Genomic DNA, 25,102 nt, shown 5'->3' with positions numbered 1-25,102 from the left:
TCCTTCTCCCCTCGTTCAGAGATGGAGGACTCTCCAGATCAAGCCTCCACGCGCCCCGCATGCAGAAGCCAGGATGGCCACGGGACAGCATTCCAGGAGAGCAGTAAGGGAACTCCCTACCCCAGTGCGCTGGCACAGGCAGCTGCCGCTCCCCCGGGGCAGGAACGATCCTCCACCACCCTGCCCGGTGAACTGGGTCTGAATGGACCTGGGGCCTTGGGCGACCAGCTCCCAGGGAGCACGCTCGCAAGGCTTCCCCCAGGCCGGGGAGCTCCGCGCTTTAGAATCAGTTCATCCACTGACCCCAGTCCGGCAGCACGACTGAGCCCTGGCCCATCGCTCAAGGATGCCCGCTCACCGGATGTCATGGAGGAAGAAGATTCCTGGTGCCCGACCTGCTCTTCCTCCTCGGACTCAGACTCGGAGCAGGAGGGCTTCTTCTTTGGGAAACCGATCCCGAAGGCTGGGCCAGCCCTCCCCGACAGGGAACGGAGCGGCCTTGGCAGGGCGGCAGGAAGGAGCAAGCACTTGGCCAGGCTGCGAGGAAGCCGCAAACACTGCAGCATTTCCTAGCACGGGGAAGGCTGGGCAAAGAGCAAGGGCTCCCCAGGCAGCATGGAAAGGACAGAAAGGGGGTGGACAGCAGGAGGAAGAACTTGTTACTTAGCCAAGTGTATTTAACCAGAGGGTCCCCCCAGCAGACAAGCCAGGGGACCAGAAGTAGCCCCATGATGAAGAACAGGTACAGCAAGCTGGGGAGGGGAAGGCAGACAGCCCTCAGGGGGAGGCACAAACATCCCCTCTCTTACGTCACACCCAGACATGGGAAAAGACAAACCAGCCAGCCCTGTTTGTTCTCCAGAGCCTGTTTCACTGTGAAATGCAGGGGGGGCGGGGTTGTTAACACAGCAACGGTGCCTGCAATCCAAATCTCTCCATTGCCCCATCGAAGGATTTTGCAAGCACTGGAGAGCTCCGAGGGGCAGGACACAGGTGGCTCGGTTTGGCTGCTCCGGCAAAGGGGAACTCTTGCTCTGAGGACCTCCCTGCTGAGAATCCCGTTCAGGCAGGTGCGCACATTCAGGGGTGGCCTGGCCCCTTTTGCCAGCCCACCAGGACCGATCAAAGATGGACACCGGATCCTTCAGCTCAGGGCCGGGTGCGGCTTTCTCCCCCACAGTGAAAGCTCTGAAGGAGGATGACTGGAGTTTGGAGAGAGAGAAGGAGGGTTTTGAAATCCTACAACCAAACAGTAAGCAACGAAGTGCCCCCAGCCCGGGGGTGGCGAGGGGCAGACTGTGAATGTGCCGGAGTATTCAAGAGATCAGTTCCTAAGCTTCACCATGTTGAGCTTTTTTGGACCTGAAAGGGGTTGGGGTGTGAATAAGAGAAGCAGGTCTGGGTGGGACATGTTCTGCCACCTGCCTGACTGCTGCCTGCAGGAGGAAGAAGGAAAGGGCCTCACTGCATTAAGGGGGTCCAGTCGCTGCTCGCAAGGGGCTTCCCTTCCACTCAGGGTACGTCTACACTACAGCTGCTGTAGAAGCCCAGCTATGTAGTGCTTCCCACAATCGCGGAAGGAATTTTTTCCGTCCATGCCGTTAATGCACTTCCCTGAGAAGCGATAGCTGCCTCGATGGAAGAATCCTTCTGTTGGCCTGCCTGCGTCTACACAAGGGGTCGGGTTGGCCTAAATTTTAGGCGTGGACCAGATCTAAGTCATTGGCACGGAATATGCTGGCGGGATAGAGCACAGCTTTTAAACAGGAGGGGGTGGGAGTGCTGCAGGGCCAGCAGAAGGAGCCCAGGTATGGAAGAGCAGGGGAGCTGCAAGTCAGGAGCGAGGTGCATCAGCAGAGCTGGGTGGGGAGTCCAGGATTGCAATCACAGAAGAGCAGGGCGGCCATGCTTCCGTGGAGCTGCCTTGGGACTGAGGATTAAGCTGGCCTAGGGCCATATTTTTAGAAGAGTCCAGCTCCGATTTAGGCAGAAAATTAAGCGGACAGAGGAGCCCAGCACACTGGGTGCTGAGGGCTTGAAAATAATCCAGCCCTGAGCTCCTTTAAAAATCCCACCTCCTGTAGCTACCTGCATCACACCTTGCGCCAAGCAGAGCCACCAGTTCCTCCTACGGGAGAAATGCCCCAAACTGAATGTTTTGAAACAAGCGTGTAACAGCCTCAGCCGAACAGCTGCTGCCTTATTTACCAGCTTCCCCGTTAACTCCCCTCAGCGGCTCCGTCTGTGAGCGGCTGTATTCACACTCGAGCAGACTGACACAGGAACGCTGATGGCGCAGGGGCAGCTGCAGGGGGCGCTCTGCCCTCTGCCTGCCATTTTATTTTTCAGAGATAAAACAATTTTCTCCAGAAACAAACAAACAAAGAAACATTTCAAAGTTCAGGGAAGCCAAGCGGGGACTCCTCTCCTTCAAGGAGACCATGAGGCTCAGGGGCCCCGATTCTGGCCAGGTGAAACCGCTGCAAGTGTTATCCCGAGGAGGCTGTCGCTCATCACTCTCAGCCTCGGCTTCTGTCAGCCCCGCCCGAGAACCCTCCACCCATCCCCAGCCCCTCTGGCACCACTTATCCATCCCCACGGCTACTGACCCCTTCGGCCCTACCCCCCAGGCAGTCCCCCTCCCCTCCTAAATTACGAACCCTCCCTGCCACTTCAAGCCAACGGCCCCTTTCCCGTTCCATGCCGTTGTCCCGCATCAGCACCGTGATTGCAGCCCTCCACGCTGGGGGCTCTGCTCCACCCCGTCATCTCCAGCTGCAGCCGCACAAGTCCGCAGCTGCTGGTTTCTCATCCCAGCCAGGCCCGCTGCTGGGGCTCCAGCCCCAGTCCTTAGTAGCGCTCCCCCCTCCCCGCCATCGCTCTCACCCCCCACCCATCAGGCTCAGAGCCGGAGCAGACGTTGCCCGCTGTGCTGCCTCTCACAAGCGGGCGGAGCCCGAGTCGTAGCTGCTAATGAAGCGCTCCAGCTCCCGCAGGCAGTGGCCCCCGACCTGCCGCAGGTTGGCCCGCAGCGCAGAGCCCATCGCCGCCTCCATGGAGGGCTCCTTCTGCAGCAGCATGGCGGCCACCACAGCGAAGGCCAGGCTGGACTGCTGGTAGGACTGCAGGGAGGGGAGAAGGGGAGCTTGTCAGACGAGGCGGTGGGCAGGCAAGTCCCTAAACTCAACCTGGGTGCCTGAGATTCCCCCCTGAGGCCCGACGGGCAGCCCCGTGAAAATGATCAGAGCTACCCTACGACTCAGGCCAGTGGCACCCCTTAGGGCTGGGGCAATAATTAGTGCTTTCGTTGATCCCTGCTGCTGTCATGACACACCTCTGCTGGGCGGCCCGAGGACCTCTCCCCGCTTCTGGTTGGACGGTCCCTCCCTCTGCCCAGAACATTTGCTACCACCAGAGCCTTGCAAGGGGTCAGGCTCTGAAGCCTCAGCCGCAGGGGCGGACAGATGGGCCAGCCAGCCAATCACCAGGGAGTGTTAAGACAACAGGGCCAGCCCTCAGACTGCCCCCAAGCCCCTGGCAGTTTAATCCACTCCCCAGCGGAGTGTGAATCCAGGAGGAAGAATATTTTTCGCATGCCGTGACGGCCACAGGCACAAGAAAACAAAGCAAGGAGGAGGACGGGGGTAGGAGTGAGGTTGCTTTGACTTCCTGGCACCAAACTCACTCGTCCTGAACTGCTCCAGGCTGGCAGTGGGGTTTTGCCTCCCACCTCGTTCTTCCCAACCCAGGATCACGCTGGTCATTCATGGATAGCAGACACATGAAGGTCTGAGACGCCCCCCCGAACCTATTGCACCTGCTTTGAAGCCCTCACTGCAGCTGTTGCAAGAGATTTGGGGCAAGCCATGCAGATGGCGGAGGTGGTTCGGAAGGGGAAGGGAAACCTAGATCCTGCACACATCAAGAGCCTCAATGCATCTAGGTCCTACCCTGCTCCTGGGTGAGCAAGAGGGGACAGTTAGAACTTACCAGCTCAATTTCTTCCTTTCTGGCCAGTATGGCAGCAGAACGAAGGTACTCCATGGTCTCCAACGGGGCAGCCAGAGCAGAGCAGGCCTGGTAAGGATAGCCTGCGTCCTCCTGATGAGCGGCCAGCTGCTCCTGCGTTTGATTTCAGACAGGGTGAGGGAAGGAGGTTAATCTGCTTGGGGGGAAGACAGGGTTGGGCGTTTGCAGGTACATGAGTGAAGAGGGCTTCTGACCAATTAAATCGTCCCAAAGTCAAATCCAATAGTCATGAGTGGAGAAGCCAGCGATAAACTCTTCCCCCTTATCGCTTGCTGAAAGTGGGAGCATTAGAGGGATGGCTGCAGACTATTTTAAAGCATTTTTCTGAGCTTTACGCCACCTGCCCCAGCTTCCTGTCTGGGTAGCAAGGGGCAGTTTCCCTTTAAAAAAAGAACAGGGGATGCCAGAGACGGGCACCAGTCCAGGTCAGCTGCGATGCAAAATCGCTACAGTCGGATCGCTGTTCTTGTCCCTTGCGTGAAGGGAGGTTGTGATAAATGAAGCGGGAGGCAGCTCCCTTTTATGGACACCCAGCCAGCCAGTTAGCTATAAAATCCCTCTTAGTAGGTGTTCTCTACTTGCTTTACCTGTAAAGGGTTAAAAAGTCCACAGGTAAAAGGAAGGGAGTGGGCACCTAACTAATTCCCTTTGTCTGGTCTGTTGTTCTCTGGAGAGAGGGGACAGAGCAGAGACAGGGCTGTAAAAAGCTTTTTGTCAGGTATGGAAATCATAGGATCATACCTAAAACCTACTCATGAATCAGAAAATGTCTAGAAAGACACAATTAGGTTTATTTCTGTTTATTTCTTATTGGCTTGTGGACTCCTCCGTGCTAACCCCAAATGCTTTTGTTTGGCTTGTAACCTTGAAGCTGGACCTCAAGAAGGTTATTCTTGATGTTTAATTTTTATAAGTAGGTTTTTTAAATCTAGCAAAAGCCTAAGTTCCAGATGTATTTTCATTCTTTTTGTTTTTAATAAAATTTACCTTTTTTAAGAACAGGATTGGATTTTTGGTGTCCTAAGAGGTTTATGCACATGTTGTTTAATTAGCCGGGGGAAACAGCTAATTTCCTTTGTTTTCTTTCTTAGTTCTTCCCCGGAGGCGGGGGGTGAAAGGGCTTGAGGGTACCCCACAGGAAGGAATTCCCAAGTGTGCCTTCCTGGGCTCCAAGGGGTTTTGCATTTGGGTGGTGGCAGCATCTACCCATCCAAGGTCAGAGAGAAGCTGTAACCTTGGGAGTTTAATACAAGCCTGGAGTGGCCAGTATTAATTTTTAAAATCCTGGCAGGCCCCCACCTTCTGCACTCGAAGTGCCAGAGTGGGGAATCAGCCTTGACAGAGGTCGACAGCTCTCAGCCCAGTTCACAGTGGGCAGGCACCCCTGGCAAAAAAGCCACCACCACTGGCAGCCCTAGCAGAGCTGCCGAGAAATTAATGCCTCACGGGGATGCTTCCCAGAATCTACTGCCTTGGCACCTGCTTTGAAGCACCCATGCAAAGGATTCTGAGGGTGTTTTAGGAAACAAAAGTGGGCTGGACAAGGACTTAATCCCTCCCAGGCCTAAGGTGCCAACCTGGGAGAATGGGGGCAAACAGGTCAGTTCATACCAACTCAATTTCTTCCTTTCCCACTGGAGGCAGCTCCTCTGTGATCTCAGACCAGACTGGAGGTAAAGTAGCTAGAGCAGAGACAGCCTGGCTGAGAAGATCCGGGGCCTTCAGGTTGTCTTCCAGCTGGAGCTGTGGAGATTACAGAGGGGACGAGGGAGGTTATGCCATTCTAGAGCATGGGGGCTGTGGGTTTGCCAATGCACAGAGTGAAACGGCGGCAGCGAAGACACTGACAAATCAAAGCCAAAAGACTGGATGGGCCATGGGAACGTTCCCCAGAACCCTTCAGGCGGGTTAGTCTTCTTGCCTCCACTGATGCATGGTTGGGATAGTGCAGAGGACTCTGGGGACTACAAGCATCAGTTCCACAGGATGGGGCAGGCAAATGGAAGCAGATAATGTGTGGGAAGAGGGCATCAAACCCCACCTTATCCTAAGGCCCCACAGCATCTGATCCAAGGTGAAGGAGAAGGGTCAGTTCATACCAGCTCAGTATCTTCTGTTCTGATAGGGTAAAGCTCCTCTGTAGTTTCAGGTGGGGCTGGTGGCTCAGCAGCTAGATCAGAGCCGGCCTGGCTGGGACGGTCTGTGGCTTCATGGCTGGCTTCCAACTGGACCTGTGGAGTTTTCAGATGGAGGGAGGAACAGTTAGATTGTCCCAAGGGAGGGCGGGGGTGTGCGTGCATGAACGAAACAGGAGCACCAGAAGCTCCAACAGTGCAATCAAACTTTGCAGCTTCAGGGGCGATTCTGCAGGAATAAAATCCCTCTGTCTCACAGCAACTGGGAGACTACTGTAATAACAATCCCTAGCGCTTAGCTAGTGCTTTTCATCCTAGAGCTCATAGTGCTTGACAAAGGAGGTCAGTGTCATGAGTCCCATTTTACAGATGGGGAAACTGAGGCACAGGGAGGGAAAGTGACTCGCCCAAGGTTACCCCGCAGGCCAGTGGCAGAGCTGGGAACAGATTCCAGATCTCCTGAGTCCCAGTCCAGTGTTCTAACCATTAGACAACACTGCCTCCTGTTCCACACCATGGAACACATGAAACACACTTGTGACCCACGCGCCCTTTTATCCATTCGCTACGTTAGCGGAGGGGGCAGACTCCTATCTCAGCAGCCTTGCACCTCGACGTCACCAGCGATGGACCAGTGCGACTGCTGCTGCTGGACAAATGCCCACATCGCATTCCCCATCATCCCTCTTGGCTGCACTTAGCTGTCTCCTGGACTGCCTTAGCGGAGTCCAAAGGACTGAATGGACCATGCAGATGCCACCCACAAACTTTTGCGCCAGTCGTCTTGGAAACTCCTTTGACGTGCTACTGCAGCTGGTGCCAAGGATTATGGGGGGGCGTTTGGGAATTAACGGCAATCCACTGTCAGTCAATGCCAGGTGGGCACGAGGAAGGGACTTCAATCGCATCTCTCGCCAGAGCACCAACACGTCTAGCCTCGGGGAAGAGCTGAAAGTGGGGGACGGATTAGCTCATACCGTCTCTATTTCTTCCTCCGGGAGACAAAGATCCCCCGGGGTGTCAGCCAGGACTGAGTCAGTCGCCAGAGTGCAGCCGGCCTGGCTGTGATTGTCTGCAGCCTTCAGACTGGCCCCCAGCTGGACCTGGAGAGATTTCAGATGGATGAGGACTGTCCCAGGGCAGGATGGGACCTGTGGGTGCAGGACTGAACAGTGGCCCTGGAAACGGTGACAGTCAATCAGACCAAGGAGCTCTGTGATTCTAGAGGAGATTCAGCAACCGGAGAAGCCCGGAATAAAATCCACCCCCATCCAATTACTCTCTGCAATGGGGAGTGTTGCAGAGACGCACGCAGAACATTCTCTGTGTACAATTTCCAGCTTGCTGCTGCACTGGGAATTCAGGCTCCCCCTGAAAACCAGCCTATTGATGCAGAGCCATCTGGTGGTCTGCGTGAAGCGAGTTCAGTGGGTCTCAGCCTGAAATGCCCCCGGACAGCTGCCCGCGCCACAAAAAGCTGCCATCCTAATTAGCCTCCTTTACAGTCAGTCTTGGCAAAGTGTCCAAAGATTAAAGGGGAAGACGCTCCCCAGAATCCTTCACACTGGCTACTTTGACACCCTCCTTGCTGCACTGCCACAGGCATCACTAAGGATGCTGGGGTGCTTATGAGATCCAAAGGGGAGCCCTGCACAAGTCAAGGTGGGAGAGTGAAAGGAAGCAGCGCGTAGGGACAAGGAGAACCAAATTCCATCCTGTCCTCCTTAGACTGCAAACGCCTTTGGGCAGCAAGTGTCCCTTTGTTACAGGTACATACAGCGCCTAGCGCGAGGGGGCTATTGCAATGCTCTAGGGCACCAACACATCTGCTCCAAGCAGAGTGAGAAGAGCTGGGTTAGTTCTTACCAGCTCAGTTCCTTCCATTCTCATGGGATGAAGATCCTCTGTGGTTTCAGGTGAAGCTGGGGGTTCAGTATCCAGCGCAGAGCTGGCCTGGCTGGAAGGGTCTGTGGCTGTCTGGCTAGCTTCCGGCTGGACCTACAGAGGTTTCAGATGGGATGAGGGAAGGAGGTTGGACAACCAGAGGAGGACAGCAAACGGGTGAGCTTGCGTTCCCTCTGCCCAGGCTACAGCTTCACGCCATGATGTTGGCCATGAGGCTGCCAGTCCAGCACCTTTCACCAGCACTTAATTCACACCCTCGCTACGGCAGAACAATCACCAGCCTGTACCTGGGCCTAAGAAAGGGGAAACGAATCTCCCCTTAGCAGGCTTCTGTACCTGAGGTTCACTCAGCATCTCCAAGAACTCGACTGAGCCCTCAGCAAGGAGATGAAAGGGGAAACTGCACCAGGGACTTCTCAGCTGCAACAGAGGGAGGTGCAGCCAGCAGCTGCCTGCTGCAAAATGGCCCTGGTAAGGTTGCTGCTGCTTGCCTTTGCCAAATATAGAGGGCCCATCCCAGCAAGGCATGCTGGGAAAAAGAAGTTCCAATAAGATGGTGACCTTGCTCATAGAGAGTGAGTAGGCACCAAAAAGTCGCTAGGGAAAGGGGCTGTGCCGGTTATCTTCTCCTATGGCTCCACCTTAGATTGGACGCTCTTTGGGCAGGGACGATACTCGCCTCTCTCCCCATACCCTGTAGCACCCGAGTGTCACACAAATCCCCCTACACCCAAGGGACTTAGGACACAACCTCGTCCTTGGGACCCATCCATTGGCCAGGAAACCCAGCCCGTTCCCGCCCCGCCGCCCTTGACCTGGGGCGGTTTGGGTTCTTCCACTGGAGCTGCGGAGTCTTTCTTGGATTTTCCAGGCTTCTTGGGCGCTGCTGTTTTCGCTTTCTCTGTCTTAGATGAAACACTTTTCTTTCTACTAGACTGGAGGAAGGAAAAAGAGCAGAGGCTGGAATCTCTCTCTCTCTTGTCTTTCTATGGCCCTCTATTACTGCTCTATCTTAGGCCCTCAAATTCTTTACTGTGTTTATCTTTGCCACACCTCTGTGAGGCCGGGCTAAACACAGAGAGACTATGTGACTTGCCTAAGGTCACACAGCGACACTGTGGCAGAGCAGGAATTGAACCCACGTCTCTGAAATCCAAGGCTCAGGCCCTAACCACTGGGCCAGCCTTCCCCTCCTTGGCTAGCAGCCTGCAGGCTTTTCTAGCTGTGGTTGGGGATTCCAGTGAGACTGTGGGCATCTCCCTTCCCCTCCCTGGCCCACGGACTGTCCTCAGCTGAAAGACAGCGGGTGAGACTTCCCAAAGCCGCCTCCAGGGGTTGGCTACCCAGTCCATATTCGATTGCCGCAGGAACCAGACATCCCAATCCCTCAGTCAGCTTTGGAAACGCCAGCTTATCTTTCCAGGCTGCAGTTCACCGGGGGCAGCCAGGCTCTAGCTTTGTGGGGCTTACTGCTCTGGGGAATGCCCACCACGACCAACTCCACAGCAGCTAAGGGCCAAGTTCTCCTCTTGGTTACGTTGAGGCAGCCCCATTGACTGTGACATGCTCGTGTAAGGGGGGGGGGAGGATTTGGTCACGCATGGGGGGCGCCCACCCTGCGTCTGCTCGGTGGGTCCCCACGGGCAGTCACCCTTCAGGGCTGGCCAGGCAGCACAAGCAGGAACCCCAGCCACAAGCGGGTTGGGTATAAGACCAATTCCTCCTCACCGGCCCCTCTGCCCCCTGCCCGGCTGGGGCGCAGAGAAGCATGAGGGGCTGGACTCCAGAACCTGGCTCATCCCCTCTGCTGCCCTCCTGGCGGGAAGCAGAGAGACGCCGCTCTCCTCTTACCGCCGAGTGTCTCTCTGGGGAGCGGGAGGCCGACGACCTGGACGACTTGAACTCTTCTGCAAAGAGACCAACAGGGACAGAATGAGGCAGACAGAACCAGGGGGCAGCAGGGATGCTGGGCCTATGGGGGCCGGGCCACGTTCCTCCTCCTGAGTGAGGGGCAGGAGCTCTGGTTTTAACACTGCCCTCCAGTCCCAGCCCCATGCTGGGTGGAGAAAAATCAGATGGGTCCTCCTGGGCCACTCCTCAGCCCAGGCAGATTCTGCCACCCAGCCTCTCCTATGGGCTTCAGTCTTCCTCCTTCCACCCCTGAATCCTTCTCCTAACAGAGCCACGTGCCGACAGTCAGCTGTGCTCCATACCGCCCTGCTTGCCGCTCTTCCTGGGACCCCTGCGATCGATCCCCGGGGATCCAGACCCTGCTCTTCAGGCCAGAGAGACCTCCGTGGCAGGTAGAACTGCCAGGACTTTCTCACTCAGTGCTGAGACCCTGGAATGCAGCTCGGGATGGGGCATTGCTGTTTCCGGGGCTAAGGAGCCCATATGGTGTATGGCCTAGGCCCCCCAAGGGACTGACCTCTGGAGGAGCAAGACTGAAAGCGGTGGTAGTGAGGGTCGAATTTCCCCCGGTAGCCGCCTCGGAAAGGGCCACGGTGATGCTTCCAGCCGCGGCCACGATACTTCCTGGGGAAGAAGCCTTGCTCCCTGCAGAAGGAACAGGTGGCCCTGTGAGTAGCTTCTCTCGTTCTGGTCAAAAGCAAGTGTTAGCCCTGGAGGCTCCATCCGGGGTCCAGACAAAGGGCAGAGCCAGGTCCCCACTGGTATTCAGATCCCACCCTGGCGCTCCAACCTCCAGGGCTGGCCGGCTGCTTTTCCCTTTCCCCAGGCCGGCACGCCCATTTCCTCCTTCCCCTGGTATCTACCCCCCCTAGCAACCCCACCCGTGTCCTTCCCCTTCTCCCTCCAGATGAGATTATCCCCCTTAGAGTGGTGCTGCCCGGACAGTCACAGCTGAAAAGTGGCAGCGGTGGGAACAGCCCAGCCAGAGATGAGCCTGGGAGCAGTGGGCTATCCTGGGATCACTTGACTTGAGTGCAGATTGTGGGTCACGCCAGCACTGCAGGGTGATTGGATGTGCTCTTTGGGCAACCCTCGCCTGGGATCCGGCCCACTCAGCGAACCTCTCTGTAGGCCAGCCTTGGAATTTCAGAGCCTCGGCCCCAGGCAATAGGCCCATCCCCGCCAGCCAAAGCTCCCTGCTCCCGCCGACACCCACGCGCGTCCCCTGCTGACACCTGCCTGTCCCAGGAGTTGCCATGTTCCTCCCTTGATATTGACTTCGGGCAGTGCTGGTTAGGTGGCGTGGCCTGAGAAAAGGGACACGTGTTACACAGGTTGTGGAGATGGCAGGGTAACTCTGGGTGCTTTGCACAGCGTGCTTTGCAGAAGCTCAACAAGGCAGAGCAAGGGGAGACCTGCTCGCTCACTCCGCCTCCCTGAGCAAGGAACAGAGCCCAGTCACCTGATCTAAACACCAGGCAATGCTCCCCTCCCAAGGTCTGGGGATAGAACCCAGGTGTCCCGGTTCCCAGTCCCCTGCTTTATATAGAGTTGACCATGCTACTTCTCTGGAAGGGACTCTTCTGAAATTTGACAACGCAGAACAACAGCAGTGGGAGACAACGCGCCAGCTACAGTGCAGTATAAGAGGGGCGAGGGGGGGTGCGCGCTCACTGGGGACACGTTTGCTCAGCTCCAGTCCCTCAGCAAAGAGCCCTCAGGACATGGATGTACATGGGTAGTGCTCCAGGGGTAAGTGCAGGGAACTAGGAGCCGGGGGCAAGGCAGATCCAAGTGGCAGACGGACAGATCTGCAGGCTTGGACTTGCCAGATTCACCAACGTACAGCGTGCCCCATGAGAGACTGTATACAGTGATAAAGAAATCAGCTCCAATAGGTCTCCTGCAGAACATGACAGAGGACAGACTACATGGCGTTTCTCCCCGAGTTTGCAGGGTGGGAGCAGAACATCCCTCTGGTTTGTCCAGCACAGGAAGGCTCCGTTCACTTGGGATCCCCAGCACTGTAACCAGCCCTGCAGAGATTATACTAGTGTTATCCTTTGCCAACACCAGTCTGACCGCTGCCCACCCAACACCAGTCTGACCGCTGCCCACCTCTCGCTGTCTGCATGGGCACAACGGTGCCCTGCACACCAAAGCTCAACTCCAACCCCACTTACCAAGTGCCACCCATCCCTGAAGCCTTCCTCGTCCCTCCCGGGTTGGTTCTCCCACCTGGCTGGCTGCGGATAGTCCTGGGGTGCCCAGCACCCCCCGTTGTCACCCCCGTAAAAGTCAGCGGGATAGGGTTCAATGTCTCGAGAAAAGGGCTGCAAAGACAACACGTGGGGTGAGGGCAATCCTGAGTGAGATTCGCGGGGATGTACGACCTGCCCTTGTGTCACAGGGACAGAGATCTCATTCGCAAAGATTGCCAGACTGGATCAGACCTGGGAGGAGGGCCATCTACTCCAGCATCCCGTCTCCATCAATGACCAGCACCAGCTGCTTCAGAGGAAGGTGCAAGAACCCCTGCACTGAACACTATGGAATAGCTGGCCCAAAGGGGAATTTTCTGCCTGACCCCATCAGTTAGTGGCTGTCTCCTACCCTGAAGCCTGAGGATTTGTAGCGTTTACATGATATTTTTATCCTATGGACTACAACTGTGGAAGCTCTCACTGCCCCTGTAAAGGTCTCATCCTATTGGAAATCCTACAGAGCTTTTGCCCTCAGTATGATACCTTGTGGCAATGAGTTGCACAGGTTAATTTATACACCCGGACTAAACAGTGTTTCCTTTTAGGAGCTTTCAGTTTTCTTCCAAGGTCATTGGCTGTCTTCTTGTTCTTGGACCGGGTGGGAAGGTCAGCAGGCAACCCCCCCCCAAATCTACCATCTCCCCCATTCATTATTTTACAACCCTCTCTCAGGGGTTCCCTCCTTGTTAAATCACAGAGGGAAGGTGGGCGGGGGTGGTTTCCCAAGGAGCTCCCAGGGCTGTCAGCTGGAGGAGTGCTATTTCACAGACGGGGACACCTAAGCACAATGGTGCAGCGAGTTGCCAAAGGTCCCACAGCGAGTCAGTGGTAGAATCAGGAACAGAACCCAGGTGTCCTGACGCCCAGGCCCCTGCTCTAAACTCCAGACCAGAATGTGGAGTGAACTGTACGAAACCGGATGGCTTGGGACGGCAGTACTAAGAGGAACACCGTCAATGGGGGCAGGGGTCTCGGGTCCAGATATAAGCCTCCGGCCCTTTCCCTCCCAGGCAGGTGGTAATCATCTTCCTCTGCCCACCCCCCTTCAATTGGGGGGCATTAGCACTTCAGGCCCTATCATCCCCTCCTGCCCCCTTGCTTTTGCTGGGAAAGAGTCAAGCCCGCACCGGTGTAACACCTTGGCCTGCTCCCAGACTTCATAGCCCTTGGGAGGCAGAGGCTGGTCAGGACTCCAACAAGAGGTAGTGCTGACCCTCAGATTCTGCTGGTGCTCCCCATTCTCTGCCCTTTGCTCCTGACCTGCCCCCCTTCCTCCGATGGTTAGTTCCTGACCCCCTTAATACTGTGGTCTCTGAATTCCTCGTTCCCTACCTCTCAGGGAGGCTCTGTTCATGGGCATCCCTCCCCCGGAGCCGTGACCAGCTCAATCAGCCAAGCAGAGCTTGCGTTGGTCACTTACAGACAAACCAGGAATTCTCTCTGCTACCCACAGCCCTCGCACTGTCTGCATGCACACAACAGTGCAGCAGGGCTCAGCCTGGACCCCACTTACCGAGTGCCAACCACCCCTGAAGCCTTCCTCATGCCTCCCAGGTTGGTTCTCCCACCTGGCTGGCTGCAGATGGTCCTGGGGTGCCCAGCACCCGCCCGTGTCACCCCCGTAAAAGTCAGCGGGGCAGGGTTCGATGTCTTGGGAAAAGGGTTGCAAAGACCCAACACGTGGGGTGAGGGCAGTCCTGAGTGAGGCACGTGGGGATGTACGACCTGCCCTTGTGTCACAGGGACTGAGGTCTCATTCATAGGGATTGCCAGACTGGATCAGATCTGGGACAGGGGCGGGAGGGGGCATCTACTCCAGTATCCCATCTCCGTCAGTGAGCAGCACCAGCTGCTTCAGAGGACGGTGCAAGAACCCCTGCAACGAACACTATGGAATAAGTGGCCCAAAGGGGAATTTTCTGCCTGACCCCATCAGTTTGCGGCTGTCTCCTACCCAGAAGCATGAAGGTTTGTAGCTTTACGTGGTCTTTTTAGCCTGTGAATGTAACTGCAAATAGTCACATTATCCACATCAGTAAATGTCTATTCCCCTTTGAACCTGACTGAACTCTAGGCCCCAGGTTAATTACGGGTAGTGTAAATAAAAGGACCTGCTCCAATCAGTTTAATCAATGTCCCCTTTTTCCTGGGCGATGAAGGAAGGTGAATAGGAGCGACCCATTTACCTTCTCTCAGCCAGGCACTGTTTTGTGCCTCTCCATTGCTGCTTTAGGGCACTCAACTGCGAGGTAGGTGGGCAAACCCTGTTTGCTTGTGGTTAACTGCTGGGGAAACCAAGGCAAGAAAAGGTCGAGTGACTTGCCAAGGGTCACACAGAAAGTCAGTGGCATGGCCAGGATTAGAGCCTAGGTGTCCAGCCACCCAGGCCCCTGCTAGGGCACTTGGGCTCTCTGGGAGTGAGCAGCAGGAATGGCCTGGGTGGCCTGGAACAGCAGCAGCCAGAGGCAGGTGACACAGCTAAGATGTTCTCCTGGGAAGCATTAGCCGGAAGGATACTGGCTGGTCCTCAGGGGGTGAATCAAGCCCCGGGCATGGAACAGCTTGGCCTGGTCCCATGGCTTGGTGGGTTTGTGACCCCTGGGAAGCAGGGCCAGATCAGGACACCTGACAGAGCCAGTCTGGACCCCCTAGCCCTCACAGGGCTCCCTCCCCATCTTCCTGACCAGCCTAACATCCTCCCCGCCACTCAGGAAGGCTCCACTCATTTGCATGCGGGTCACAGAGCTGTGCCCAAGCAGCGATTGCTTATGCCTGCCCCAAGAATTCTCCGCGGGACATCGTCCTCACTACCCACGTCCCCTGCTCCTGCCCTAGCCCCAGCTCACCTGCGGCCCACCTCCCACGCTCTGCCTGGGCACAACGCCCCTCCAGGCTCAGCCCAGACCCACTTACCGAGTGCCGCCTGTCCCTGAAGCCTTCCTCGCGTCTCCTGTGTCGGTAATCCCAGTTGGCTGCCTGCTGATGGCCCTGGGGCGCCCACCCCATGTCCTCGTCACCCCTGCGAAGGTCGGCAGGGTAGGCGCAGGGGTTGATGTCCTGAGGGCAGGGCTGCAAAGAGAATACATGTGGCACAGGGGGGAGGGCAGCGATGAGCGTGACACATGGTGAGGCAGGATCTTCTCCTTTACCTCAGTGACAGCGCTCTCCTTGCTGCCTCACAGCAGGTGGATCGCGGGGGGCACAGTTACATGGGTGGGAACTGGCACATTTTTAACCTGCCCCTGGGAAATGATTCTTGAAGCAAAGGGGAGACTGAAACTCCTCTTATTCCACATGTTCTTCCCATTCCCAAAGCATCACAGCAAACACGAGACACAAGTCAGCAACGAGCCCCCTGAATCAGCTGCAGCTTCTGATGGAGGCAGGCCAGAGCTGTTCCCAGTGCCATGACACAAGGCCTGGCTGAGACTCGGGGACAATGGATTTACACCAGAGATGGAGCTTGCTGTGTAGCTCCATGGTCAGGAAAGAGGTGTGACTGGCCCCCCAAGTTCATCTCAACTGACCGTTAACTCTGGAGCCTATTGACGGGAATGTACAATATTTGACACCATCAGCCATTTCGCTGCTGGTTGTATTGGTGGAAACAAGCCAGCTATTCAGGGAGCCTGGCCAGGGACTGGGTGGAACACCACTATTTCCCTCCCCTATACACACTCTGACTCCTGCTTGGAAAGCGAGGAAAGTAGACTGAGAAGGGAGAAAACCAGGCGCCTCCCGTCACTGGTGACCTTATCGTTCTGTCCATGCTTACAACTCCCTCCTCTCCCCAGCCATGTCCAGAGCACGCTGAACCATTTGGAAATTAACTCTTTGTCCCCCGGGGAACGAGCAGACTCTGCAACGGTCCCATCTCTTCCCGCAGCACCAGGTTACACCATCTCCTCCCCTCCGAAGCCACTTACTTGGAAGAAACCATTTGGGTGCCCTCTTCCGGGGAACATCCTGTTGCTCAAGGCGAAACCCCTCCTTGTTCAAGCCCTGGGAGAAAAGGGGCGGGGAGGGAAATGTTGTGAGTTCAATTGATTAACAACTGAAACCCCACATAACTCAATCAATCAATCAGCACAGACAGACCTCAGCCCTTCATAGCCCACTTGTTTATCACCGCTGAAGCGTGGCGGTTAGCTACACTGACTTCCTTTTCCATTTCGGTAACACCCCTCGCTTTGCTATTAGTACATTTCCCTGCCCTTAGGGCACGTTTTATACAAGTCAGTAGGATCGCAGACCTGTCTGCCACACCAAAGTCAGCTGCTACCAATTTTCCACGATTTCTCTTACCCCAGTTTGTTGGTAAACCGTACAGTCAATTGCTTGACCGCACTTTGGCTTGTTACGAAATATACTCAAGAGAGTACATAACCAAAGTCAGTGAGATTTACGGCTCAATGTCAGTAATAATGGAGTAGAGGTAAAAAGTTTCAATACAATACCCGTTTCCAGGAAGCAGCGTGGTTACAAAGAAGGCAGGGGTCCAAAGGTACACCCCTCAAGCTATTCTTTTTCTGTCCAACCCCTCCACAAGTAACGAGATACTGTATGCATCATCTGAGGCTAGATTTAACCAATCATCTTTCTACTTTGTTTTTCTGGTACCATGCTGTACCTGTTAGCTCTCTGTTCTGAACTCAGCCATTCCAGATACCAAGGGCATGAAGGCATCCCCTGGGCTTGTATCAGAGTAGAACACTCATATATCTTGTCCTTATCTTTGAGACATTCTGTTAGACTTGCAACAGAGGTCTCCCTACAGGATGGGGAATAGGCAGATATCGGACACAGTGTTGGTATATAATACTCTAAAATGCTCTGTTTTGATTACAAAACAAACCTTACTCACTCCACATTCACACCCCAAACATACTATACCAGAGTCCAAAGGTTAGAATGATCCTGATGGCCAGTCGAGATTCCTGCTGATCATAAGATTGTAAGATGAGGGGAGCCAGTGAAAACCACATCTATATCCACATGGGACTCTAGATCAGTAAACGACTCCGATTTGTAGAAATCATAGGCAACCATTTATAGTCCATTCCATCGCATCATCGGTTCTCTGCCTTTGTTTACTAGGCCTTCTACCCACACAATTCCAAAGACACCATCCAGGGCGGGCCTCCATGATCCAAGACGGGCCGCCATGATCCCAGACGTGCCATTTCCTCCAATTCTTATACCGTTTTATATCAGTCCAGCTGGTATTGTTTCCTTTTCTGCTGATTTTCCGTATTTTTCTCGGAACATAACAAGATTGTTTTTGCACAAATAGTTCTAATAGTCCTTGACCTTAAGTTCTTGCTTCGGTTGTCAACTTACAATGCATGTATTCATGTCAAGCATGCGTCATTCATACCAGGCCTCAATAACCTATAACATATTTCTACATAAAGATATAAATCACAATGTATATTGATATATATATATATATATATATATATATATATATGTATATCCCAACAATTCCAGGATTGGTCAGAGAGAGTAACTCCCTACCCGTTACTATGGTAAAACATCCACATCTTCTGTTCCTGACAGTTTTACTGTCTTCTTAAGCCGAAGTTTACTTCAGCTAATGCAAGGTGCTGCAGGATACTTAGCACAAGTGTACAGGATTATAGAAAGACAGAGGCCAATTCAGGCCGTGTAACTGCTTGAAATATATATATACAATCTAATGGCACAGAACCACCTCAGAGTTATGAACACCAGAGTTACGAACTGGCCAGTCAACCGCACACCTCATTTGGAACCGGAAGTACACAATCAGGCAGCAGCAGACACCCCCCCACCAAAAACACCCCCCACCAATACAGTACGATACTGTGTTAAATGTAAACTACTAAACAAAATAAAGGGAAAGTTTTAAAAAAGATTTGACATGGCAAGGAAACTGTTTCTGTGCTTGCTTCATTTAAATTAAGATGGTTAAAAGCAGCATTTTTCTTCTGCATAGTAAAGTTTCAAAGCTGTATTAAGTCAATGTTCAGCTGTAAACTTTTGAAAGAAGAACCATAATGTTTTGTTCAGAGTTACGAACAATCCCCATTCCCAAGGTGTTCATAACTCCGAGGTTCTACTGTATGTTGATATTGTTACTCCTGGGGGAATTCTGCGCCACTGCGCAATGCAGAATTTAAGGTTGTGCGTTCAGAATTTCCTTTCCCCCCCAGAAATGGACTGCAGTACTGCTAGCTGCCACTAGCACATAGGTGACACTGCTGTGGGGAGGGAGCTAGAGGGATCCTGGCAGCTGCAGTTCCCAGCATGCCTTGAGGGAAGGAGAGGGTGGCACACAGGAAACTCAGCCTGGGACCGAGCATCAGTCTGTTTCTCCTTCTGGATCCCTGGGCTCTAGGGGAAAGGGAGGGAGCGGGTGTCTGGGCAGGGGGAGGGGCCCTGCGGCTGGGCTCTGGAGGGAAGGGCTCGGGGGGCGAGAAACTGGCTTGTCATAGAGGTTTCTTTAACTCTCTACTCCTGGGCGAATTTTTGTGTGTGGGTCTGTATTGTTACAGACATACTTGCTGACAGGTATTTTGAAATAAATTACCAAAATAACTGAAACTGGCGTGATTATGTAGTGTTATTTTGACAAATAAAATTTGCAGAATTTTAAAATATTGTGAGCAGAATTTTAATTTTTTTGGCGCAGAATTCCCCCAGGAGTAAATTATTGTGTGTTTAATGCATATTGATATCCGTAGCCCAAACAGTACATATTGATCATGTGATATGTATTTATTAGACCAGCATATATTGGTCAACGGGGAGTCATCCGTTAGTAGGTAGGCCAGAGTCACCAGATGACAGGGAGAGAGAGCACTACAGGGGGGTAGAGCGCGTGGGGGAGGTTGAGGTTGTATATTAGGAAACACTTTTTCACTAGGAGGGTGGTGAAGCACTGGAATGTGTTACCTAGGGAGGTAGTGGAATCTCCTTCCTTTGAAGTTTTTAAGATCAGGCTTGACAAAGCCCTGGCTGGGCTGATTTAGTTGGGGATTGGTCCTGCTTTGAGCAGAGGGTTGGACTAGATGACCTCCAGAGGTCCCTTCCAACCCTGATATTCTATGATTCTATGTCCCCTTCCAGGCCCTGTCTCCACAGGTTCATAGGGGGCGGCTTTCAGCCCAGCTGGCTCAATGGAGTTGGAGGACTGAGAAGCCCCCTTACTGCTCATCGCGAGTTCACACCGGCTCAGCTCTCAGATGGTGGATGTGTGGAGCCTACATGACACTTGCCCTTAATGGAAATCCACTGCACGTGGTCAGGAACAGCTCCGGAGCACGTGCCCTAACTACCATTCCCACTATGGATGAAAAGCACTGGTGACAGGCGAACTCACACCTGATACAAAGCTTACCGACACCAACTGTCCATTGACGGGGCCTTAGGGGCTTGATCCTACCACCTTCATTCACGTGAGCAGCCTTGTGAACTGGCCTGGGCAACTCCGGCAGTACAATCTATCATGCCAAGCATCTGCAGTGAGAAATATGGAAAACCCTCCCTCGCCCTCCAGCACTGGCCTCAGGAGGTCACATATGCTGAACACTCCAAAAAACCTCCATGGGCCCAGTCCTGGACCTGCGGCACACTGCAGATAGTTCTCACCCCCTACTGAAGGTGATAAGCGCTGAGCGTACTTAGCCCCAGGAGGGGCCTGGGGCCTGTTATTTTTAGCAGCTCTCATTCACTACACTGCCCAGGACTATCCCGTGCAATTTTAAATGGATGCCTCAGATTTAAATTTGGCCTCAGCTAGACACACTGTAAATAGAAGCTTTTATAAAAGCTATGACCAATAGGAAGGATATTGCACACACAAAAGTCCAGTGAAAGCTGTTTGAAATAGATAAACACTGTCCTGCCCTCTGCAGTCCAAACACTGGCCCATTAAGAGCCTGAAAGCAAAACTGACCATAAACAAAAATGAAACTGACGTCATCTATTTGCATTGTGCGAAATGGGACAGGAAAGAAAACAAACTGGATGCAACAACAAACAGCAGGGCTTGGGAGTGGGGGGTTATGGCTCTATTCCAGCTCTGGCACTGGCTCACTCTGTGACCTCACGTCCCCTCTCCGGGCCTCAGTTTCCCACCTGTAGAGTGGGCATGATGAAACTTCTGTGCCTTCACAAAGTGCTTTGAGAGCAGGGGTGGGGGGACTGGCCATTCATTTTCACAAGACACATGCAGTACTGCTAACCCCAAATGTTCCAAAATCATGGAGTCAGGCCGCCCAAAATCATGAAATTTTTTAAAAAATAATATTTTTGGGGGGTTCTTTCTATTTTCCTTCTGTTTTCTGGGCCTTCAGGATGCATTCGGGTCACAATTTCACTTATTTTGACTTTTAATGAAAACTAAGATTCCCAACTAACCATGCATCTCTGAGTGCTGGAGCTTTAACGCAAACAGGAAATATTGCAATAAAATCACCAGAGCAGGCAACACTGCCTTGCCTCTCAAAATAGACCACTTGATTCCGGGACCAATTAACTTCAGTTTTTGAATAAGGAACTTGAAACAAGTAAAATGCCCAGGCAGGTTGAGCACAGGGACAAGGTCAGTTTTTATAAATGCCATTTTTATTTAAGATTGGTGGGGGAAGCCTTTTGTTTGAAACTTTCCCAATAAAAAGTTGTGGACTTCCAAATTGTACACTTGGGGCTTGTCCACACTTGATAGTTAGTTCAGATTAAGGTAAGGTTTGGAATGAGAGCATCCACACATGGATTTTTATCAGGAATAGTTTCTTGCTTTAAATTCACACGTTACCTTATACTGGATTAACTTTCATGTGTAGACAAACCCGAGCGCCCAGGAATAACACTAGAATAGCAATTCCTCAATAACTGGCTCTCTCTTGTTTCCACACAGCACCCAGCATAATCAGGGTCTCTGGGCATTACTACAAGCCAAACCCTCAGTGCTAGTCCTATCGATCTCGTCTGGCCTGCCTTTCCACAATGGTGTAATTAATAACAAGAACACCTGGCCCATATTCCAGCCCAGGAGCAAAATGTGCTCTATAAACCGCGAAGCAGGGGTTCCCAAACTGTGGGCACAGTCCTGGGTGCTCTGTCATCATGGGCAGAGTTTGTTTTTTTTTTGGGGGGGGGGGGGGCGGGCAGCAGTGACGCCAACCACGCTGTGCGTCCAGGGCAGTTTCCCCATACGGGCTGGGTAATGGCCACCACGCCCTCCAGGCTCAGATAGATGTAGGCCTTGGTGCCCACGAACCGCTGGGTGCCGGTGGCCACAGTAACAGTGTAGGACCGGCATGGCCTGCCCGAGCGCACACAGAGCCACAAGGAGTGGGGATTCCCACACTGTGCCAACCAGGGACTGAGTGCACAGCTGGGCCCTGCAGCAGCACCCCCTCGGACACAATCCCTCCCTACATCCCGAGCTACACCCCTCTCCGCACACAGCCCCTGGCTATCCCATCCCTGCCCCCTGAGCTACACCCCTCTCTGCACACAGCCCCTGGCTACCCCCTCTCTGCACCGTGAGCTATCCCCACAGCCCCCATACAACCCCTAGCTACCCCCTGCCTGCACCCTGAGCTACACCCCTCTCTGCACACAACCCCTAGCTACCCCCTGCCTGCACCCTGATCTATCCCCTGACCTGCACGCAGGCCCTAGCAACTCCCTGCCTGCATCTTGAGCTGGCTGAAAGGCTGAAAATGGAAGGGGAGATCAGCTTGAGTCTCACGAACATATGTCCCCAGCTGGAACACCTGTGCAAGGAGAAGTGGGCACGGCCATCCCATTAAGAGGACTCCTGGTCTGCAAATTATTTTACATCTGGATTTACCCTATTTTTTTCTTCTCTAATTAGTAGAGAACAGGGTTGGGTCTTTACTCACACCGCACAGAAATGTAGCTATTCCGTTTAAAAAAAATAATAATAAAAAAAAAGTCAAAGGGCACAGTGCGGTTTTCAACAATGCTGGGCACACGGGTGCGTGACCGAGCGTTCAGGTTTTATGCAGAAGGGTGCACTGACCACCACATTTGGCTCTCAGCACTTGTTCCCCGTGGAGGTTTTACGAAACCCGGGCGGCTTCCGAGGTCTGGCAGCATTTCTCTGCGGGCAGCATGCCAGGGAGGTCAGGCATGGCAGCACACAGGTAACGGGCTCGGCGTTTATGTGCAGGGGGATGGCGTGTATGGATGGCACACCGACCATTCACCGTTTCCCTCAAGAAGCGGCAAGGGCGGGCCACAGGCTGCAGAGGTAGGCCGCGGGCGGCGGGGGAAGCTTGGGAACCCCTGCCAGAGAGACACGAAGGGACCCAATCACCCTGCAGGAAGGGCGGCAAGGGGGCATTTTGCTAACAACAGCCAGGGCAGGTGAAACACTTTGCTAACCAACATTCTCGCTACCCTTTGCAAGCAGGACAGCAGTTGCTATAGGGCAAGGGGGATGGGGGTGGGGGAGTGGAGCAGCCCCTCCCCGGATTTTTTTCATAGGTCTATAGGCTCCAGTTCGACACAGGCACGCACACCCTTTGCAGGATGCAACACAACCAGGACGCTGACACAACTTTGCAAACCCCCGCCCCCACACACACACACAATTTTTTTCTGCAATGATCCCCAAGGCTTTGCAATGCACTGAACACATCCAAAATACACTCAGGCCACTCTCTGAATCTTGCATCCCAGCTTTATTCCCCCCCCCCCCCCCCCCAAAAAAAAAAAAGCCTCCAATTCACCCGAATTTTGGATCAGTCAAGAAATGTGGGATGGGCCCCACGCAGGTCACTCACCCCAACTCCAATGCCCGTGGCTGGGCACCCGGGTACAAATCAGCTGAGCGAGAGTAGGCGGGGAGGGGCCGGGGCAGGGGGGCTACTCCAGGCCCCACAGCAAAGCAGGCGTGGGTCTAAGGCTCGACGGGAGAGACCTGACTCCCCACTGCAAGGCTAGCCTAGGGATAAAGAGCACATCACAGGCCCTTGCTCCTGGGCAGCTGGGGGGCAGCAGCCCCCTTAGCAGCCGTGTGCCCGCGGGCCCTGGCTGCAGACGGCACAGAGCGGAGGGGGAAGCGAGAAACGCGAGTTTCCTTCCAGCGCAGGCTGCAGGAGACTTGGAGTATTTCTGACTCCCCTGCACTGAGCCTGCGGGCGGGGCTGGGGGGGGACAAGCAGGCCGGCGGCGGCTGCTGCTGATTGCCCTTGACGGGTGGATGTTGTGGTCCCACCCAGGCACTGGCTGGTATATTAACGTCTCCGGGAAGGGAAGTGGTGCTGAGGTGTTCGGGGTTGCACCTTTGCACTTGCTGGTGTGTGACACTGGAAACAACTTCCCCTGAGGCCCAAGGACCAGGGCAGCAGGCAGCTAAACTGAACTAAACCCTGAACTAAACCCTTTGAAACTTTCCTCCGGGCGTGTGGCTCTTCTGGGGTTTTAAATTCTGCAGAAAACAACATACATTTTGAGCAGGGGGTGGGACTAGATGACCTCCTGAGGTCCCTTCCAACTCTGATCTTCTATGAGTCTATGACATCTCTCTCTACAGATCTGTATCTATGGCACCCTGGGTGTCTGCACGGCCCTGGCTGAGAGCCTTTCACTGGGGCAGAAGACCTCAAAAAGCTGTGTCTTGATGCAAATATGCCAACAATCGATGTAATGAGGAACTAAAGACCTGCTGCCCCCCTCTTCTGGTTCCTGAGTGCCTACAGGGAGTATTGCCTCGTGTTGGAACGTTGGCTTGTGAGGCTGAAGTTGTCGGTTCTGTTTTTGTCTACGACCCAAGGAGATGGGAACAGACAGGCACTTTCTATTCCAGTGTCCCAAATACATGGGAGGGTGAGAAAGATACTTGCTTAGATGATCAGGACCCGTAAAAGACGTCTCACTGAAAAGCAATGAGGACAAACTGTACCCAACTCTGGGCAATGGAGAGAGATGGCACAGATGGCATTGCCCTAAAAAGCCACCTGCCACCAGCTCAGGAATAGACATTGCTGACAGAGGGACACAAGGGATCGAACCCTGACCACAGCGCGTGACTCTATCCCGGGTGAACCAAACCGGCCTCTGACAGATACCTGAGGGGGGCTGTCCTATCCTTACATGCTGGCAACCCTTGTCTAGCTTGCCATTGAATAGAATTCACAACGCTGTGGGACCTTGGGCAAATCGTTTTGGTTCTCTGTACCTCAGTTCTCCAGCTGTAAAAGAGGGATGAAAACTGATCTGGCCTCCTGGTTCTTTTCTGCTTTACAAATAATTAAGATTGATGCGGAGGCCTGTTGGGTGAAAAGCCCAGTCCCCATCAATTACTAACCTTCACTAGTTTAAAGCTTTAATAAGAAAACATCCGGCGTGTATATCACTGCCTGAATCATGCATAAGAGAGAAGTAAAACAAACAGCAAGATAGGGTAATGATCAGCTACCCAGTCCTGGGCACAGGTAGGCTGTTTCTGTCATCATCAGGTCGGTGTTGGTCCAGCTGAGTGGGTGCCCTGTGTTACTCCACACCCCTTTGTTACACACACATCCTTTATGCCGGTGCAGATTATTAAAACAAGTTTAACTATAAACATTCTATTCTAAATATTGCTGGATGAGGCATGCCACACATCCCTCCGGTTTCTTAATTCAAACCTTTATTTGAACCAAAAGCATGGCCTTGTGTTTACAATTAGAAAGCAACGAATGACAGAGATACAGAAAAAGATATTGTCCAATTACCTCCTTCTGGGGCATAGGCGGGTCATGATGGATTTCTCCCACTGGTCTCCAACCATGTCCTTCCTCTCTAGCAGGTTTATGCCTTTTCCACAGCATGACAATCCAATAAACCTTACAATAC

At 53.5% G+C, this 25,102-nt stretch overlaps 2 protein-coding genes across 10 annotated transcripts in view; one reads left to right on the top strand and one right to left on the bottom strand.

The window, feature by feature from the left end:
- Positions 1 to 4,972, top strand: part of PRICKLE4 (prickle planar cell polarity protein 4) — an 18,859-nt gene extending 13,887 nt beyond the window's left edge. For both annotated transcript variants that reach the window (XM_074936030.1, XM_074936029.1), the window contains exon 8: positions 20 to 4,972. In XM_074936030.1, coding sequence (XP_074792131.1) covers positions 20 to 573 — 554 coding nt within the window. In that variant the 3' untranslated portion in view covers positions 574 to 4,972. The remainder of the gene's footprint in view (positions 1 to 19) is intronic.
- Positions 2,894 to 25,102, bottom strand: LOC141975573 (uncharacterized). 8 transcript variants are annotated; one of them, XM_074936032.1, is made up of 14 exons: positions 24,982 to 25,102; positions 16,171 to 16,246; positions 15,158 to 15,313; positions 12,164 to 12,313; positions 11,216 to 11,287; positions 10,498 to 10,621; positions 9,921 to 9,976; positions 8,885 to 9,004; positions 8,031 to 8,162; positions 7,142 to 7,342; positions 6,129 to 6,260; positions 5,641 to 5,772; positions 3,991 to 4,122; positions 2,894 to 3,122 (listed from the first exon to the last, which is right to left on the bottom strand). In XM_074936032.1, the coding sequence occupies exons 2-14, from the start codon at positions 16,207 to 16,209 to the stop codon at positions 2,940 to 2,942; spliced, it is 1,629 nt and encodes a 542-aa protein (XP_074792133.1). In that variant the 5' UTR covers positions 16,210 to 16,246; positions 24,982 to 25,102; the 3' UTR covers positions 2,894 to 2,939. The 8 variants fall into 8 exon arrangements, with proteins under 8 accessions (XP_074792133.1, XP_074792136.1, XP_074792132.1 ...); XM_074936035.1 differs by lacking the exon at positions 24,982 to 25,102 and adding an exon at positions 23,047 to 23,154; XM_074936031.1 differs by lacking the exon at positions 24,982 to 25,102 and adding an exon at positions 17,138 to 17,207.

Source organism: Natator depressus, chromosome 21 (assembly GCF_965152275.1).
Source record: "Natator depressus isolate rNatDep1 chromosome 21, rNatDep2.hap1, whole genome shotgun sequence".
Lineage (NCBI taxonomy): Eukaryota > Metazoa > Chordata > Testudines > Cheloniidae > Natator > Natator depressus.
This window is presented reverse-complemented; position numbering and strand designations above follow the sequence as displayed.

Coding starts and splice junctions, on each gene's coding strand:
- LOC141975573 (XM_074936032.1), bottom strand. CDS start 16,209: ATGTTCCCCGGAAGAGGGCACCCAAATGGTTTCTTCCAA. Junction 9,005..9,920: donor CCCCAGAGAGACACTCGGCG/GTAAGAGGAGAG, acceptor TCCTTCCTCCAG/TCTAGTAGAAAGAAAAGTGT. Junction 4,123..5,640: donor GAAAGGAAGAAATTGAGTTG/GTATGAACTGAC, acceptor AATCAAACGCAG/GAGCAGCTGGCCGCTCATCA.